This window comes from Notamacropus eugenii, chromosome 1 (genome assembly GCF_028372415.1).
Source record: "Notamacropus eugenii isolate mMacEug1 chromosome 1, mMacEug1.pri_v2, whole genome shotgun sequence".
In the NCBI taxonomy this organism is placed as follows: domain Eukaryota; kingdom Metazoa; phylum Chordata; class Mammalia; order Diprotodontia; family Macropodidae; genus Notamacropus; species Notamacropus eugenii.
This window is the reverse complement of record NC_092872.1, coordinates 235985748-236003624: the sequence shown is the minus strand read 5'-3', so window position 1 is coordinate 236003624 and position 17877 is coordinate 235985748. Positions and strand designations below refer to the sequence as shown.

General features: G+C 34.8%; 1 protein-coding gene across 11 annotated transcripts in view; it reads left to right on the top strand.

Moving 5' to 3' along the window:
* ADK (adenosine kinase) overlaps positions 1–17877 on the top strand; it is a 634537-nt gene that overhangs the window by 275619 nt on the left and 341041 nt on the right. For 5 of the 11 annotated variants that reach the window (XM_072628109.1, XM_072628108.1, XM_072628110.1 and 2 more), the window contains one exon: positions 3794–3952. The exons of the other annotated variants lie outside the window; for them this stretch is intronic. In XM_072628109.1, coding sequence (XP_072484210.1) covers positions 3794–3952 — 159 coding nt within the window. The remainder of the gene's footprint in view (positions 1–3793; positions 3953–17877) is intronic. 11 annotated transcript variants of the gene reach the window in all.

Genomic DNA, 17877 nt, shown 5'->3' with positions numbered 1-17877 from the left:
TTACAGATGAACTGGTGTTGCCTTTGGCAGCCATCCCTCTCCATTTGGCAAGTAAGTTGTGTTTGATGATGCAGGTATGTTCTAGGTTGTCTAATTCATCTTCATGTAGTAGTTAATTTACATTGGGTTAACTTCTGGATGAAATTGTTGTAATTGTTGCCATGTTGTTTCTGTTAACCATTTCCTATTTGTTTTTTTTTTAATTTCTATAATCTGTTTAAATAATTTAGAGCTAAATCTTAACTGTACATTGTATCTTCATCTCATTAATATTCTTTCTTCTTGTTTGTTATAAATTCTGATTTTAGATTTGATGAGTCAGATGTCTGTGTCCAGACAGCCAACTCATTGCCAACTTGTACATAAACAATAGGTCATTTCCTGGCGTTTAAAATATAATCAGATTTTTTTTTGGTAATATTTTTATATCTTCTAGGCCACTACTTGCCAGTACATCCCTGAAAAAATGTTTAAAATCACCAATAATCAGAAAAATGCAATTTAATCAACTTTTACATTTTACTTGAAACCCATTAAAGGAGTAAAGACTGGGATGAGTAATTAATGGAAGGATTTTGGGCAAATTGTGTGCTAATTTACTGTTGGTGGAACTGGTAGTAAATTCAGCTATTCTGGAAAGCAATTTGGAACCATACAAGAAAAGTTATTAAACTGTTTATGTTCTTTAATCTAGGCATTCTTTCAGTGAGGCTGTTTTACAGGATGATTGTGGATAGAAACAATATATACAAAAATGTTTACAGTAGCATTATTTGTGTTTAAAAGCTAGAAATAGAATACCTTCCAGATGAATGAGAAATTACTCAAAAAATTGGTATATAGATTTCATCAAATATTACAGTGAATTTTATGAAGAATTAAAAAACAGACAAACATGGAATTACAGGAAGTACTCACCTTTTGACTCCAAAACCAGTACTATTTTGTGCTGCCTATAAGAAATGAAAATAGGCCCGAAATGGAGTTAGAAGAAAATCAGTCATGAGTAGCACTTGCCCTTAACCAGCCTCCCTTAATTCTAATGTATTTTTTTGTTGTGATGGTAGTTTCTGGGTAAAATCATTTATATAGCAAGTGAAAATTATGAAAGAAGAGTACCAGAAGTAAAATAAGCCTTTATAACCAACTTTTCCCCAATATTGTTTCTTCCAAATTTGGCTGCAATACAGAATCAACCTTCTTCTTCTTTTTTTTTTTTTGCTTTAACTTTTAACATTCATTTTCACAAAATTTTGGGTTCCAAATTTTCTCCCCATTTGTCCCCTCCCCCCCACCCCAAAACACCTAGCATTCTAATTGCCCCTATTACCAATCTGCCCTCTCTTCTATCATCCCTTCCTTCCTTTGTCCCCATCTTTTCTTTCGTCCTATAGGGCCACATAACTTTCTATACTCCATTACGTGCATTTCTTATTTCGTAGTAGCAAGAACAGAACTCAACAGTTGTTCCTAAAACTTTGAGATCCAGCTTCGCTTCATCCCTCCCTCCCCACCAATTCCCTTTGGGAAGGCAAGCAATTCAATATAGCCCATATCTGTGTAGTTTTGCAAATGATTTCCATAATAGTCGTGTTGTATAAGACTAACTATATTTCCCTCCATCCTATCCTGTCCCCCATTGCTTCTATTCTCTCTTTTGATGCTGTCCCTCCCCAAGAGTGTTGACTTCAAATTGCTCCCTCCTCCCATTGCCCTTCCTTCCATCATCCCCCCCACCCTGCTTATCCCCTTCTCTCCCACTTTCCTGTATTGTAAGATAGGTTTTCATACCAAAATGAGTGTGCATTTTATTCCTTCTTTTAGTTGAATGTGATGAGAGTAAGCTTCATGTTTTTCTCTCACCTCCCCTCCTTTTCCCTCCACTAAAAAGTCTTTTGCTTGCCTCTTTTATGAGAGATAATTTGCCCCATTCCATTTCTCCCTTTCTCCTCCCAATATATTTCTCTCACCGCTTAATTTCATTTTTTAAGATATGATCACATCCTATTCAGTTCACTCTGTGCTGTCTCTCTGTGTGTATGTAATCCCACCAACTACCCAGATACTGAAAAGTTTCAAGAGTTACAAATATTATCTTTCCATGGAGGAATGTAAACAGTTCAACTTTCGGAAGTCCCTTATGATTTCTCTTTGCTGTTTACCTTTTCATGCTTCTCTTCATTCTTGTGTTTGAAAGTCAAATTTTCTTTTCAACTCTGGTCTTTTCATCAAGAGTGCTTGAAAGTCTTCTATTTCATTGAAAGACCATTTTTTCCCCTGAAGTATTATACTCAGTTTTGCTGGGTAGGTGATTCTTGGTTTTACTCCTAGTTCCTTTGACTTCTGAAATATGATATTCCATGCCCTTCGATCCCTTACTGTAGAGGCTGCTAGGTCTTGTGTTATCCTGATTGTATTTCCACAATACTTGAATTGTTTCTTTCTAGCTGCTTGCAATATTTTCTCCTTGACCAGGGAACTCTGGAATTTGGCCACAATGTTCCTAGGAGTTTCTCTTTTTGGATCTCTTTCAGGTGGTGATCTGTGGATTCCTTGAATACTTATTTTGCCCTCTGGTTCTAGAATCTCAGGGCAGTTTTTCTTGATAATTTCATGAAAGATGATGTCTAGGCTCTTTTTTTGATCATGGCTTTCAGGTAGTCCCCTAATTTTTAAATTGTCTCTCCTGGATCTATTCTCCAGGTCAGTTGTTTTTCCAATGAGATATTTCACATTATCTTCCATTTTTTCATTCTTTTGGTTTTATTTTGTGATTTCTTGGTTTCTCATAAAGTCATTAGCCTCCATCTGTTCCATTCTAATTTTGAAAGAACTATTTTCTTCAGTGAGCTTTTGAACCTCCTTTTCCATTTGGCTAATTCTGCTTTTGAAAGCATTCTTCTCCTCGTTGGCTTTTTGAACCTCTTTTGCCAATTGAGTTAGCCTATTTTTCAAGGTGTTATTTTCTTCAGCATTTTTTTGGGTCTCCTTTAGCAAGGTGTTGACCTGCTTTTCATGCTTTTCTTGCATCTCTCTCATTTCTCTTCCCAGCTTTTCCTCCACCTCTCTAACTTCATTTTCAAAATCCTTTTTAAGCTCTTCCATAGCCTGAGCCCATTGAATATTAATTATTGATGTTTAGGATACAGAAGCCTTGACTTTTATGTCTTTCCCTGATGGTAAGCCTTGTTCTTCCTCATCCAAAAGGATGTGAGGAGATATCTGTTCACCAAGAAAGTAACCTTCTATGGTCTTATTTTTTTCCCCTTTTCTGGGCATTTTCCCAGCCAGTGACTTGACTTCTGAGTATCCTCTCCATCCCCACCTCACCACCAGATCCACCCAGCTAGTGCTTGGGGTCTGAGATTCAAATGCTGCTTCCCAACCTCAGGGCTTTGGCAGGGGCAGGGCTGCTATTCAGTGTGAGATTAAGTTCAGGTGCTCAGGTTGGGGCAGGGCTGCCACACTGGGCTCAGTTCCCTCAGGGGGTTTATACAGAGACCTTCAACAATGGATCTGAGCTCCTGCCTGCTTTGGGAGCTCCTTTCTGCTGCTGCCTCTGCTGTTGCCTCCCGAGGGGGCCTGAGTTATGGGGACACCCTGCTCCCTCTCGGAGAGCTGGAAAACCCTCTCACTGACCTTTGTCACCTGTGGGTGGAGGGACCTGCTCGGCCACTAGAGATTCTGTCCCTGAAGCCTTCTTGGATCTGCTCCCCTCAGTGCCACAACCAAGGCAGGGCTGGGCTCTGCTCTGGCTCTGGGGCACAACGGACCTTTCGCATTGGTTTTTCAGGTCTCTCTGAAATCTCCTCGACTCTGTTGTTCTGTGGCTTCTGCTGCTCCAGAATTTGTTGGGAGTTCTTCTTTATGGGCTGTGGGTTTGGAGCTAGCATATGTGTATCTTTCTACTCCGCCATCTTGGCTCCTCCCCAGAATCAACCTTCTTTTTGAGGTAAGGAAATGAAAATCTCATGTCTGGATGTGTTTCTGAAAGAGAAGTTTGATATATATTAATGTGCAGTGAACTCCATAAGAGTTATATTTCCAGGACACCAGCTTTAAAGTATAAATGGTACATTGCTTTGAAATACATGGATGATCAGGAAATCTTAAATAAGTTAATAATCACAGTGCATTCACATATCTTTGCTTTTTTTCCCCTTGAAACTACAAGGCCACCTTAGCTGGATAGTGACTTCTTTTTTTCAAACATGTGCCACCATTTTATTTTTATACAGTTTTGCCTTTGTTAAGTTTCAGGTTTGAATTTAAGAATAGGATCGTTCTTTTTAGGGAAACAATCATCTTCATTTATAAAGTCATTAATGGGAAACATCTGTTGTCTACTATGATAATACTGGGGAACTAAGAAGCCAGAGTACTAAATTCCAATACCAGCTTTACCTTGTACTAGCACCAGAAATGTTTGTCAACCTCTCAATCCTAGGTTCAGTATTGGTAAAGTGCAATTAGTAATACCCCCTCTTTTGTAGCTCATTGACATTTGTGGTGATACAATATAATGATATATGGAATAGAATTTTCCAAACTATAGATAGTTTGGAAAACTCTACACAGATGTAAGATATTACTATGCAGCTTATACCAAATGTAACAGTAGCTCTTGGGTACTGGACAGTTTCCTCAAGTGTCCTCATAATACTGCATATTTGGAGAAGCTTTCAAACAGATTTTATGCCACGTGATACATTTTGAATTCATTAGAAAGGGAAATGAAGCCAGGCAACAAGTTGTAATGAATAGGTGTAGCAATTATTAATTGTAACTGAAACTCAGGAGGAGTAAGAACTGTCACTGGACATTGAAACTAGGTGAAATCCTCGTTTACTTTGCTCTATGAAAACTTTTTGGCATCAGCCCCCTCGATTTCTAGAATTCCCTTTAGAGTTGCCTAAGAAAACCAAATAATGCACAGGTTAAGCACACATCACATTCTTTAAGATTCTATACCAGTGCTCTAACACTAAGCCATGTAAAGATTTAGAATATGACTTCCAAATTTTAAATGACTAGATTTATTTGGTATACTAGACTATCCAGTTCTATCCTAGTGATATTTAAGAAAAACATATCCTTAAATCTGAGAATAATCACTCCCTAGATTAAAAAAAAAATCAATTGGTGTTCTTTTTGCTTATGCAAAGATGAATCACTCTGGCACATTTTGTGGACTACTTTTTTTCTTTCTTGAAAATTGATTTATTCCAGTAGATTTTTTTAATAAGTACCACTGACTGCTTACTTGTGCTGTAATAGTGCTTCTGAGTTGTAGGCATACACCTCATGTCTTGTCTGTGTTATTGTTTTATAAAACTAGTTAATAACATGACCTTCCATTTTGAATGACTTAATCTTCCATGATGTGTGAAGCATTTACATTCAGCTACCACTGGCTTTAAGGAATTCTTTTTGCATAAATTGTTCTTACATTTTTGGAAGCAGCACATTGATGCAAATTCATTTTGGCCTAGTTTTAGGACTGAGTCCTTTTGACCAGTGGAGTAGTTTCTGCACACAAGAGGGTAAGCAAGGAATAAGTGAAGGGGATAGTGAGTTATTTTAGGAGACATTTGCATTTGATAGCATTCACAAACTCACACACATGCACACAGAAACACAAGTGCACGCGCTTTTTTCTTTTTTAAGTTTCTGCAACTCTGGGCATTTAAAAGCATCCGACCCAATTATCTTTGTATATAAATTATGACTTCGTTACTTTTTTCTGTATTTCTTTCTAGAGATGTTTGACAGGCTTGCTATTTCTAAGTTGTACACTAGAAAAATTTTCAAAGAAATTTTATTCATGGTGCCCAATTTAGACACTCTCCCAAGCAGAACATTAGTTTGTTGAATGCAGGAACCTTTTCTGTTTGTCCTTGTCCTACTCTAGTGCCTGGCACTTAAGTGCTTAGTAATACTTGTTGAAATGAATTGAATTAATTTAAATTCCAGTAATGGAGCTTGTAGACCAATTTTCAGCCAACTTTAATAGATGAATTTTCCTGCCATATAAAAATCATCTGATTTTAAATTTAAGAATCATGTGGCTAATTTGTTTTAATGTGCTTAAAGAAAATTAAACTTAAATTGAAGCTAACTTTTTCTATCAGTAAATGTTAATTTCCGTTCTTAATGTTGAGGCCATGAGATCTTCTGAAACATTTTACAAAAAGTGGGGAAAACTTTTGTGCCCTGACAGCCCAAGGCAAAAATTTAATGAGTTCCCCAAGATACATGCAATTATTCCTAATGCATTATAGGCTTTAAAACATGAATCTGATTCAGTTTGGTTGTTCCACAAATGTTTATTTTAAGCCCCATCTTAACAAATATTTCATTTTGATTATGGGAAGGACACTATTCCATGACATATCCCATTGTCCTGATTGAAAAAATACCTATTAACTTTTGACTTCAGTTACTAACCTGTGGCTTTGTGAGAAGTAGGAATTTGATGTGGAGGGATGGGTGTTGGCATTGGAGATAGGAAAGAGAATTTCAGTCTTGCTTTTGATGTTTATTGTCCATGTGACTGGACAAAATAGTTAAAGCAAATGGTAACATCCATTTTGTTGTTGTTGTTCAGTTGTTTCAGTCGTGTCCAAATCTTTGTGACTCCATTTAGGGTTTTCTTGGCAAAGATATTCAAGTGACTTGCCATTTCTTTCTTTAGCTCATTTTACATTTGAGGAAAGTGAGACAAATAGGGTTAAGTGAGTTGCCTAGGATCACACAGCTTGTAAGTATCAGGCCTCCTTTTAATTCTGATCTTCCTGACTAGGCCCAACACTGTCCACCTAGTTGCCCAGTGCAAAATTACAATATCCATAGTATCTCCTAATGTGGCATCATGACATGATAAATAACTGTCTTTGGAGCATTCAGTACATCTTGGGTTCAAGTCCTGCTTTAGACAATATCTGGTTATGTGATCCTCTTAGTACCCCCAAGGATGCTCTCTCTTAAATTTCAGAGCATTGATAGACCAAGTTTTCTCTGTGGCAGTTCTTTTTGCTAGTGACATAGCTTCAGTCCAAACAAAACCAATTAATTTCACAGTTGTTAGGAAAATCAAGTGAATAAAGGTATGTAAAATGTTTCACAAAGATAAAGAACTACATAAATGATGTCACTATTAAGCCAAGATTGATATGACAACTTCCTAATTTGCTAATTGGTCTTTCTTTTAGTTTATTGGGCAGGTATATTTTAAGCATATACTGTTACCATGTATGTTGTGATAATTTTGTACATATATTTAAAATTAATTTTAATTTTAGTGTGTTTCTACTAAAATTTCTTAGCACATAGCATCAGAAGAGAAAAATGGAATCTTAAATGAAAGAGACCTTAGACATTATCAAAACAGAGCTGGAGAAAAATCACAAAACTGTGCTGAACGGGGCCACCACAAATTTATTTATATCGTGTAATCTCAACTGAGCCTTTGCATCTAGGCAATGCCCTTTATCAATGTCTGTTCCAAATCTTTCCATCCCTCTTCAAGCTTCCCATGGCACCTTCCTTCCACCTTAACAATGATGTCCGTGACTGTACTTCACTGAAAAAAAAAATTGTAGCGTTCAGTGAAAGGTTGCCTTGATTCCTGTTTCACATCGTTTAGAAGTTTTACCTCACTGTCTCTCTGTCATGCTTTCTCACATGAAAAGGTGTCCTCCATGTTGATGCAAATCCATCTATATTCATCCTTGATTCCATCTTCTTGGCATGTCCTTTTAAATCCTTAAAATTCTTTAAATCTGAAACTTTAAGTATGTAATGTTACACATTATACTAGTTATAATCACTGTGTCAGACAATTTACTTAACTATTTAAACTTCCTTGTTGGTGAGAATCAGCTGCAGAAAATAAATTCATTGGTTCCTTTACCTTTGAAGGATGAAACTATCATTAAGACAAATTAAGAAATTATGTTTTACTGCTTTGGGCAGAGAGAGAATTCCAACAGATGTTTTGATAATTGAAAGTCCCTCAGTTCTTCTGTATGGGTCCTAGCCTTAATCTTTCATGGATTTCTTTGATTAAGCATCTAGTCAAGACATCAGTGAGACCAATAATATATTAGGACAATGTACTTCATTAAATATTCCAGCCATATCCATTTGTTGTTGTATTAGTTACTTTTAAGATAACATTTTTCTATTCCATATGCCTCTGTCAACATGGTAGTAGAATGAGTTTTGTAATTCTGATTGGTTTCTGCAACATAATTTGATTCAGATAATTACTAAGCATTTGCCGATCTGGCAGGCAGTGGTGCTAAAGCAGAAAGAACATTGGACTTGGAGTCCAGAGAACTGTATTAAAGGCTTGTCCTCACCACTTATTAGCTGTGAAACCAGGGTCGTCATGTAATTAGGAAAGACATTGGAAGCTGGTGAGGATCTTGGAGATCAGGTCATTGGAACTGTTTAAAAGACCTAAGAATATTTAGTCTGTAGAATGGAAGGCTTATTAATAGGGTAGATGGTTGCTGTTTTCATATGTTGGAGGGGTTGACATGCGAAAAAAGGATTAGATTTATGCTGCTTGACTTCAGAGCATAATACAAGTGTACTGTTTGGGACTTTCAGAGAGAGTAGTACCCTGCATATAAGACTGTATATCCAAAGGTAGAATGATCTGCTTTGGGAGGTATAAGTTCTTTGTTATCTGAAGTCCTCAGGCAAGGGATGACCACCTGTTACATGGTGTAGAGAGGATTGTTCTATTTTGGACTACTTTGCTTCTGAGCTCCCCACTCTGTGATTGGTACCAAATATCTATATAGTTGTGATCTCAGATCTATCAGTAAATAAATATGCAACTTGATTTGAAGTTCCTTTTTTTGGAAATAATTTATTTTCCTTTTCTTTTGGAAATATTATTGAATGTACTGGAAATTAATTTCATTTGAGATTTGAAGTGCATGTACTAATAATAACAATAATGATAGCTAGCACTGATAAAGTGCTTTAAAATTTTCAAAGCCATTTTACATGTTTCCTTTGATCCCCATCACAATCCTGTGAGGTCAGTATCATTATTATCCTAATTTTACTGAGGCTAAAACAGGTTAAGTGACTTTGAGAGTGGGCCACATAGTAGTGTGTGAGACAGTGTTTAAACTCAGGTCTTCTTGACTTCACGTCTAGCATTCTATACAATAAGTCACTTAGCTGACTTGAAGTTTTTGATTTCTATTATTTCATGCCTAAATTGTCTACCACAAGCAGGTTAAAAATAATCATTTATGATTTAACGACATAACTCTTTATTTAAATTTTATTCACATATTCTTTTAACTATGTCATTCTTATTGTAGATCTCCTAATCACTGAAACTGAGATTTATTCAAAACCATCAAGTATTTTAGTGAATTTTTTGTACATTCTGAAATTTTGCCTTGTTTTATTTTACATATGTCAAAGTTTTCATAGTATCTTCTATTGGAGTATTCTATTGTATACTATAGTATTCTATCTATATATCTATATATATAGTATTCTATTGGAGATACTGATCTAAAATAAATTCTTGAGTAATTTTACTTTTGTCATCAAACTTTTTACATTAACATTTTTACATGTTGTATCATTCTCCTTGGAAATTCTTTAGGAAATTTGAGATAAATATGTTGAGACTCTTAAATTGAGGATGAACTTAAGAGAAAAGCAATTTTTATAAAATTACAGTAATTTAGTTTCTTTTTGAGCTATATTCATGATTACATGATTTAGTGTTGAGTGGCCTATAGAGACCATCTAGTCTGACCCTTTCCTTTATAGAAATGAAAAGACTGAAGCCTAAGGAGTTTGTGACCTTCTCAGATTTGTTTAGATTATAGATTGCAAAATCTGGATTCAAATTTATCTTCTTTGATGACTAATTTAGGGTGTTTTTTTTTTAGTTAGAGAAAAAATCACAACTAAGAAAGAAAGATTTCCAAAATAATAATAGCTAATAACGTTCAATATTTATACAGAGCTTGCTATGTGCCAGACTGTGTGCTAAGCAATTTACAAGGATTAACTCATTTAATACCTACAGCAACCCTGGAAAGTAGGTGCTATTATTATCCACATTTACAGATGAGGAAACTGAGGCAAATGATAAATGTCTAAGCTAGGGTCTAAGATAAGATTTGAACTCATCTTCCTGATTCACGGCTTCTATTTGCTATGCCACTCAGCTGTTTTTTTTTTTAATTAGGAAAAAACATAACTGAGAAATACGGGTTTCAGTAATGATTTATGTTTATTTTCATAAGACAGCTTTTTAAAAAAAATCAAGCATTCATTTAAAAAGTGTTTTTAAACTAATTTTATCCCAAGCAAACTTGTCTATTATTTAGGTCACTATATACTTGCATTGAGAGGTGGAAGAGTGAACTTTAGCATATACAGGATAGGTCACCGACAGAGACCTGACAGTAGCCTTCATCTTCTTACACAGTATATTACATTTTATGCTGCCCACAAATGAATCTTCACATGCCCTGCTTCATTGACTTTCATTAATAACCCACATGTGTTTTTCTTTATTATTTCAGTTTCTATACGAATTGATTGGTGTGTGCAAATTGTTTTGTTCATGATAATTCTTGAAATGTAGAAAGCCTATTCACTGGAATCTACTTAAATTTTTATCAGGCATGAGATTATTTTCATTAGTATTCCTAAGATCCATGTTAAACTGATTATTGGTATGCATATTTTAAAATTGTGTACATCTTTTATCTTTAAGAAGCAAATTTAGGAAAATAATAGCCTTCTGCAGTTTTCCAGCTATCCTAAAATCTCAGTGTCTCTGTCTTGCTTATTTTACACTGCCATCCATTTGTGTAAACAGACTACAGGGAGAGAGTGGTAAATACCCAAGATATTAGAACAGTTAGAATGAGAGTAGTTGTTGTTTCTCCTATGTTCTCATGAGGTCCAATGATGTCTGGAGGGTGGTGCCTTGATTTGCAAATTAATCAGATTGAAGTGAGTCAGGGCTGTGCAGTCATCAGCCTGGCTCTCTCCTCCAGGGGTCTTCTGAGCCCAGTGGCAAGACATAGTTCAAGATGACTAGAGATGACCCCAGATGCGGGGGTACTATAATTGACAGGAATACTGACCCAGCAATCAGGAGAGCTGAATGCCAACTGTGATTCTCCTACTTAGCATAAGTGGTATTAAACAAGGCATTTAATTTACCTGGGTCTCAGTTTCCATAAGTGTAGAATGAATGGGTTGTACTAAATAATTTGTAAGCTCCCAACAAATTTTTAAAATTTGTGATTTTTTAACATAACAGTAAAATTATTATGACAAAAGGCCTATTATTTTTATTTGAATTGAATACTTTATTTGAATTATCTATTATTGACTGCTACTTTCTGTTGCTTAAAAGTGATTGTTATACAAGTCTTGTAGGACAGAGTTTAAATTCAGGGATCTATAGTAAAGTGAGTTATCATGGTAAAACCCTTTAATAAAATCATTCATCTTCTTTGTACTTTCTTGAATTCTGAGTTAGTAGTTGTATGCATTGAAGGTTTTTTGAGCATAATTCATATTCGGTTTTTTTTTTGTTTGTTTTTTTTTTTGTTTGTTTGTTTTCAACAACCAAGTACTTCAAGTAGTGATGATTAAGCACTTGGGTTTACTTAGATTTTTTTATTTTACCTGCTTTTTTATGGATTGTGTCTAAAACATCATACTGTTCAGTACAGCTGTTTTTTTTTTAAGGCTTACTAAGCATGCTTTATAAGTTATTTGGATTCTTTGTAGATACATGTTGGTGATATGAGCGTAGCTCCTAATGTAAGACATCAGAGGACATCCGGTACAGCACTGATGACTTCTTTTGGTTCTTGTTTGTATCTCCTTTGAAGAGATTTAAGTTTAAGGGTTTATACCATTAAGGACAATGTAAGTCAGCTTCATTGGTTTCATCAGTATTCTGTCTTCCGTCTCCTTTCTGTGTTCTTGCCAATCCATTGTACCTGCCAATTACCACTGGTATCTTCCTCTGTGCTGTTCCTTCTCTTATTTCATACTTTTCTTTTTTCTTATAACTACTGCCTTCTGTTTTTCTTCTGCTCTTCTCTCCTAGCCTTTTAAAGATATCACAGTCAAAATGTTCCTTTTCTTTCTCCATTGCTGCTGTTTCATCTGAAGATATTTCCAGTGGCCTATTCTTAGCTCCCAGAGCTTTTACTCCCCTCACTTTAATACAGAAAATATAATCTACCTGTATTTAGAGCACAGCTCTGTCACAATGAAAGGTTTATGCTAGCCACTTAGGCTTATTGTGCATAAGGAAGCAGTTGTTTGCATATGGTAGAAGTTTATTTGCCAAAATAAATATTAAAACTTCATAATCCCCTTGTGATCACTTTTCCAGGTTTCTGAAGTCACTCAGTACTTGGGCCTTTAGCCTACAAGTTCTGCAATAATTACTCAGTCTATTTGGACAACTATATGGCAAGCTACCTCTTTTTTCCATCACGTATTTATTCATTCTTGTCTAATTAGATCAGTCAGGAAGTAGAAAGCGAGAGCATTGTACAGATAGTCATAAGTAAGTTGGCCAGCAGCTGTAACTGTTGTGACCGTAATTAGAATGTAGTCTTCTTTACCAAATTTTCTTCTGAAATTCTGCAGTATCTTCCAGTGATACAGATAATAAGCTTGATACCTAAACCAGGGAGAGGCAAAAGATCTACAGACCAATATCCCTAATCAACATCGAAGCAAAATTTTTAAATAAAATGTGAGCATATGGGGCTACAACAACATATCAGAAAGACTGTGCAGTTCCCCATTTAAAAATTTTTGTGTGTGTGCATTTTTATTTGTATCATTTTCCTCTCATAGAATGTATAACCCTTCAAGTCTGGGAAGGTTTTTTTTGTATCTTCAGTGTCTGACCCAGCTATTTTTATTGTGTGGTCTGTGGACCCCTGGCAGTCTTTGAGACCCTTTCAGGTGGTTCACAAAGTCAAAACTATTTTTATGATTAACAAAGTGCAGCTATTCAGACTTTGATATTTGGAGACATTTTAGAAAATGAATGAAGTGAACTTCTGATTTCAAGGAAAACAAGTAACATTATTTTTTGCCAATGATAAAATTCAAACTTTCAAGCAAAAATTAGAATTTTGAAAAACTTGTATCTGCCATCATGAGTTTCACAGCTTCCCAGTTCTTAAAGCCTTTTCTGATGATATTAGTGGTGATATTTAATGAATGTAGTGTTTTGACATTGTATAATGAAATTGTCAGCATTTGGAAATACTGCATAAGTCACTGAACCAATATATTTTAGATGATCAATGTATGATAATACAGAATCGTGCATGAGTCGAAGATGATTTGTCTGAGTCAAATTTATAAAAATACAAGTCATTCTCCAATTGATAAATGGTCAAGGGATATAAACAGGCAGTTTTCTGACAAAGAAATCAAAGCTATCTAGTCATATAAAAATACTTTAAATCACTGTTGATCAAAGAAATGCAAATTAAAACAACTCTGAAGAACTACCTCACACCTATCAGAGTGGTTAATATGATAACGTTGGATATTGGAGGGAATGTAGAAAAACTGGGACGCAAATGCGCTGTTGGTTCAGTTGTGAAGCAATCCAACCGTTCTGGAGAGCAGTTTGGGACTATGCTCAAGGGGCTATCACACTGTGCATATCCTTTGATTCAGTAACACCACTACTAGGTCTGTATCCCAAAGAGATCATAAAAAAGAGAAAAGGACCCACATGTACCAAAATATAGCAGCTCTTTGTGGTGGCAATGAATTGGACATTGAGAGAATGCCCATCAATTGGGAAATGGCTAAATAAGCTTTTGTTGTATGATTGTTATGGAATATTATTGTGCTATAAGAAATGATAAGCTGGATGATTTCAGAAAAACCTGGAGAGACTTACATGAACTGATGCATAGTGAAGTGAACAGAACCTGGAGAACATTGTACACCTTTAACTATAATACTGTTCAATGAAGAACCTTGAACGACTTGGCTGTTTTCAGCAGTACAATATCCAAGACAATCCCAAAGGACTATTAGTGAAGCATATTATCCACTTCCAGAGAAAGAACTGATATTGATTGAATACAGACTGAAGGATGGTACTTTTTACTTTCTTTCATTTTTTCTTTTATTTGAATCTTTCTGTACAAAATGATTAATGTGAAAATGTTTTGTATAATTGTATAATTTTGTATAATTTGTATAATTGTATAATTTTGTATAATTTATATCTGATTGCTTACCATCTCAGAGCGGGTGGAGGGATAGAATTTGGGACTCAAAACTTTTAAAAAAAAATGTTGAAAAATAAGATCCATTCAAATTTTAAGATAAACTAGGGAATTTTATTATAATAATCTATGAAACATCATTGATATGGTTTCAGATTTTCCATTGCAACCAACTTTTAAGAAGCTCTCACTTTTTGAATTTTGATATAGCATAAAAATATCGACAATTATTTGAAAAGCCTATTAAAAGGCCCCTCCTTCTTCCAACTACTTATCTGCATGAGATTCGATTTTCTTTATATACTTCTACCAAAACAGTGTATCACAGTAGATTGAATGTAGAAGTATATATGAGATTCCAGCTGTTTTCTATTAAGCCAGACATTAAAGAGATTTACAAAAATGTAAAACAGTGCCAGTCTTCTCACTAAATGTTTTTTTGTTTTGGAAATACACTTTTCATCAAAATATGTTGTTTATGTCAACACAATGTAGTAATTATTATTTTTGAATAAGACAATACATTTTAAAAAAATAAATTATCAGTTTTAACATTGAATATGTTTTAAGTATTAATAGTTATATCCCACATAAACAAAAGCTCTTTGTTGTCCTTGGTAATTTTTACTATTGGAAAGGAGTCCTGGAATCAAAATGTTTGAGAATACAGCTGAAGGCCTGGTATATAATAGGTCCTTAGTAAATGTTTGTTGAATTGAACTGAACTGAATGCTTAACATAATGAAATCTGAAGATTAGAAAACAACTTAGTTCTTACCCTCAAGATGCTTAAAATAACAGGTCAAGCATGTACAAATTGTATCAGCTGTTAAATAATTCAGAGTTTACTCTAGTTTCCACATGGAGACAAGTTTCATTTCCTGATGGGTATGATGTGCAAATGTAAATGTTTTAAGTCAGCATTCTACGTATTGCAAGTAATGCCCCCTTCTGCCATTTCATCATACTCCTCTTTGAGCTCAGTTTATTACTTAAGCAAACCTGAAGCTTAGCAGTCTTGCTACCATTAAGTTTAAAGGTTGTGGCCTTCAGATTTTGAGAGAAGTTTTCAGAAAATAAGACAAAAGCATCTAATTATTTGAAAGAAAATCCTGTTTTTTTTCTTTAAGGTACAAGTTTTTGTACATCATAATAGTAATGATTTTTAGGCATTTGGATTACGTTGAAAATTAAATGTATAGTCACTTTGAAAGAGTAAGCCAAACGGTTCATTAGATGATTCTGTTGAATGGCTCCCAAAATAGAGGGGAAATCAATTTACCGAATGACTGAAGATAACATTTTTCTCACCTAGCTAGGTACATAACTAACGAGATAAATGTGAGATTCATTCAGGAGATTTATTTTGAACAACTTTCAGGGACTGAATCTAAATTTATCTCTTAATTGGGGCATGACAAAATTAGTGAAAGCTAATCTTTTTACTTGTTACGTACCTGCTCTCATATTCATAAGTACTGGTTTCAAGTGACAGTTATATTATGTAAAATTCTGGGGATTAAGGATCCTGGTAGAGGCATCACTGTGTGTAAGTCACCCTCATGGAACCTTCAGAGGATATTCCTTAATTCATCATTAGCATGGACTCATAAAACAAATTCTTGATATGGAAGGGTGGGAGGAAAATTGCATTCATTCTTTGGTGGATGATTTAACCTTACCTGTGGTTAAGAAAAACTAAAGCATGATGATAGTAATACATTCTTCTTTCAAAAAATCCGGTGAGCTTTGTAGAATGTAGTTCAAAATCTTACGTAGCTTAGATAGCTTAGATGAACAGTAAGGTTACTTACTTGTACATTGATGAAATTGTAGATTATTTCCTCTTTAGAAATCTAGAATGAAGAAGCAGGTATTAGGTAGGGTGTTGTCATTCCCTGTGCATGAATATAACAATTTCCCAAATATATCTGCACAGAGTAGGTGTGGAGGGAGTAATATGACATCCTCCCTTCAGCTAAACTTCCTTCTCCAAACTCAAATGTTCGTCTCACTGCTAGGTTGAATGGAGAAGACTGTGATCTGTATGGTAGAAACCATAATAGTAATAACTGATATTTATAGGTTCCCTCATAGTTTACTAAGTACTTTACAAACCATCTTTGTTGGTCCTCACAACAGTCATATGATGTGTAGTTATCTCCATTTACATTCACAAAAGGGACAGTAAGATTTGCCCATGATGTAATGTCACCATCCCTCAAAGCAATAGTAATTGGTGTTTATATAGTGTTCCTGAGTTAAGCTATTTTATGTAGATTGCCTCATTGATCCTCACAGTGACCCTGTGAGAAAGGTTATGCTTTTAAAATGATTTTATTGGGGGTGGGTGGTGGTCAGGACAGGGGAGGAAAATAAGATACATTATCATTCCTTTTAATTTTGTGTAGGTTTCTTATTTTTATTTTATATGCCTTTCTGTAATCAGTAGTTACTTTGTCTCCTTTCTTATTGTACGTAAAGATTGTTCTAAAACTAGGAGTTTTACTAGAATTAATGTAGAGATGGTAGTCTTGCTTCTTTAACTGCCAGTGTCAAAATAAGGCAATATTTTTAAGTGGGTGGCTATAATTAGTTATTGCCACTGTCATCATAAAATCAGACTGAGTATACACACCTGTGGTATTGAGCAACCCATCATAACAAACTGATGGAAGGGTTTTGACACATCGTTTAAAAACAGAAAACAAACAAAAATAAACCGAGTGTCTGGACCCTTTGGAGAATGTTGATTTAGAAGTTGAGTATTGAGAACTTTTAGCCATCAAAATTTTTTAAAATTTTAAATGATTTAGATAAAAATCCATTCTAAAATGTGCTATATGGATGTATGTATACACATATATCTATCCTAATTAATTATGTATCTTTTGAATGAATTATTTTAATTGACAAATTTTGTTTTGACATGTACAAAATCCTGTTGTGCCCCAAAATGAATTCCCTCCCAAATTATTAAGCAAAATGCTATAAAGAGTGATTTAAACACAGATGTAGCTTTACGCTTTTCTTAAAAGAAAAGCTTGGTTTGTCCTTTTTCATACCACCATTGTTTTAATTGGTTTTCAGTTATATAGCAATCATGTCTATTCTTCTTGAATCTCCATTATTTCGTACAGGGTCTTGAGGGTAAGAATATTTGCTTCATTTATGTGTTAGTATCCGCAATGTCCACCTAGTGTCTGGCACTTAATAGACATTCAATGAATATTTACTGATTGATAGATGTTTTTTGTTCTTACAGCACAGAAATATTTCATCACAATTATATTTCCACAATTTATTCATCCTTCCACCAATCATTGGGCATTGTGTTTGTTTTCAATTTTTTTGCTATTAAGACTTGTGTTGCTATGAATAAAAGATAGGTATTTTCTTGTTGTCAGTAATCTTGGGGCACAAATCCCTGTAGCAGTATGACTGACTGCAAAGATATGGAGAACTTTGAAAAATTGCTTGTATTATTCCTAATTCTTTTCCAAAACAACTCTACCAATTCAGGCTCAACCAGCAGTACATTAATGTTCCTGTTTTTCAGCAGGCTTACCAACAAATATGTCCATTT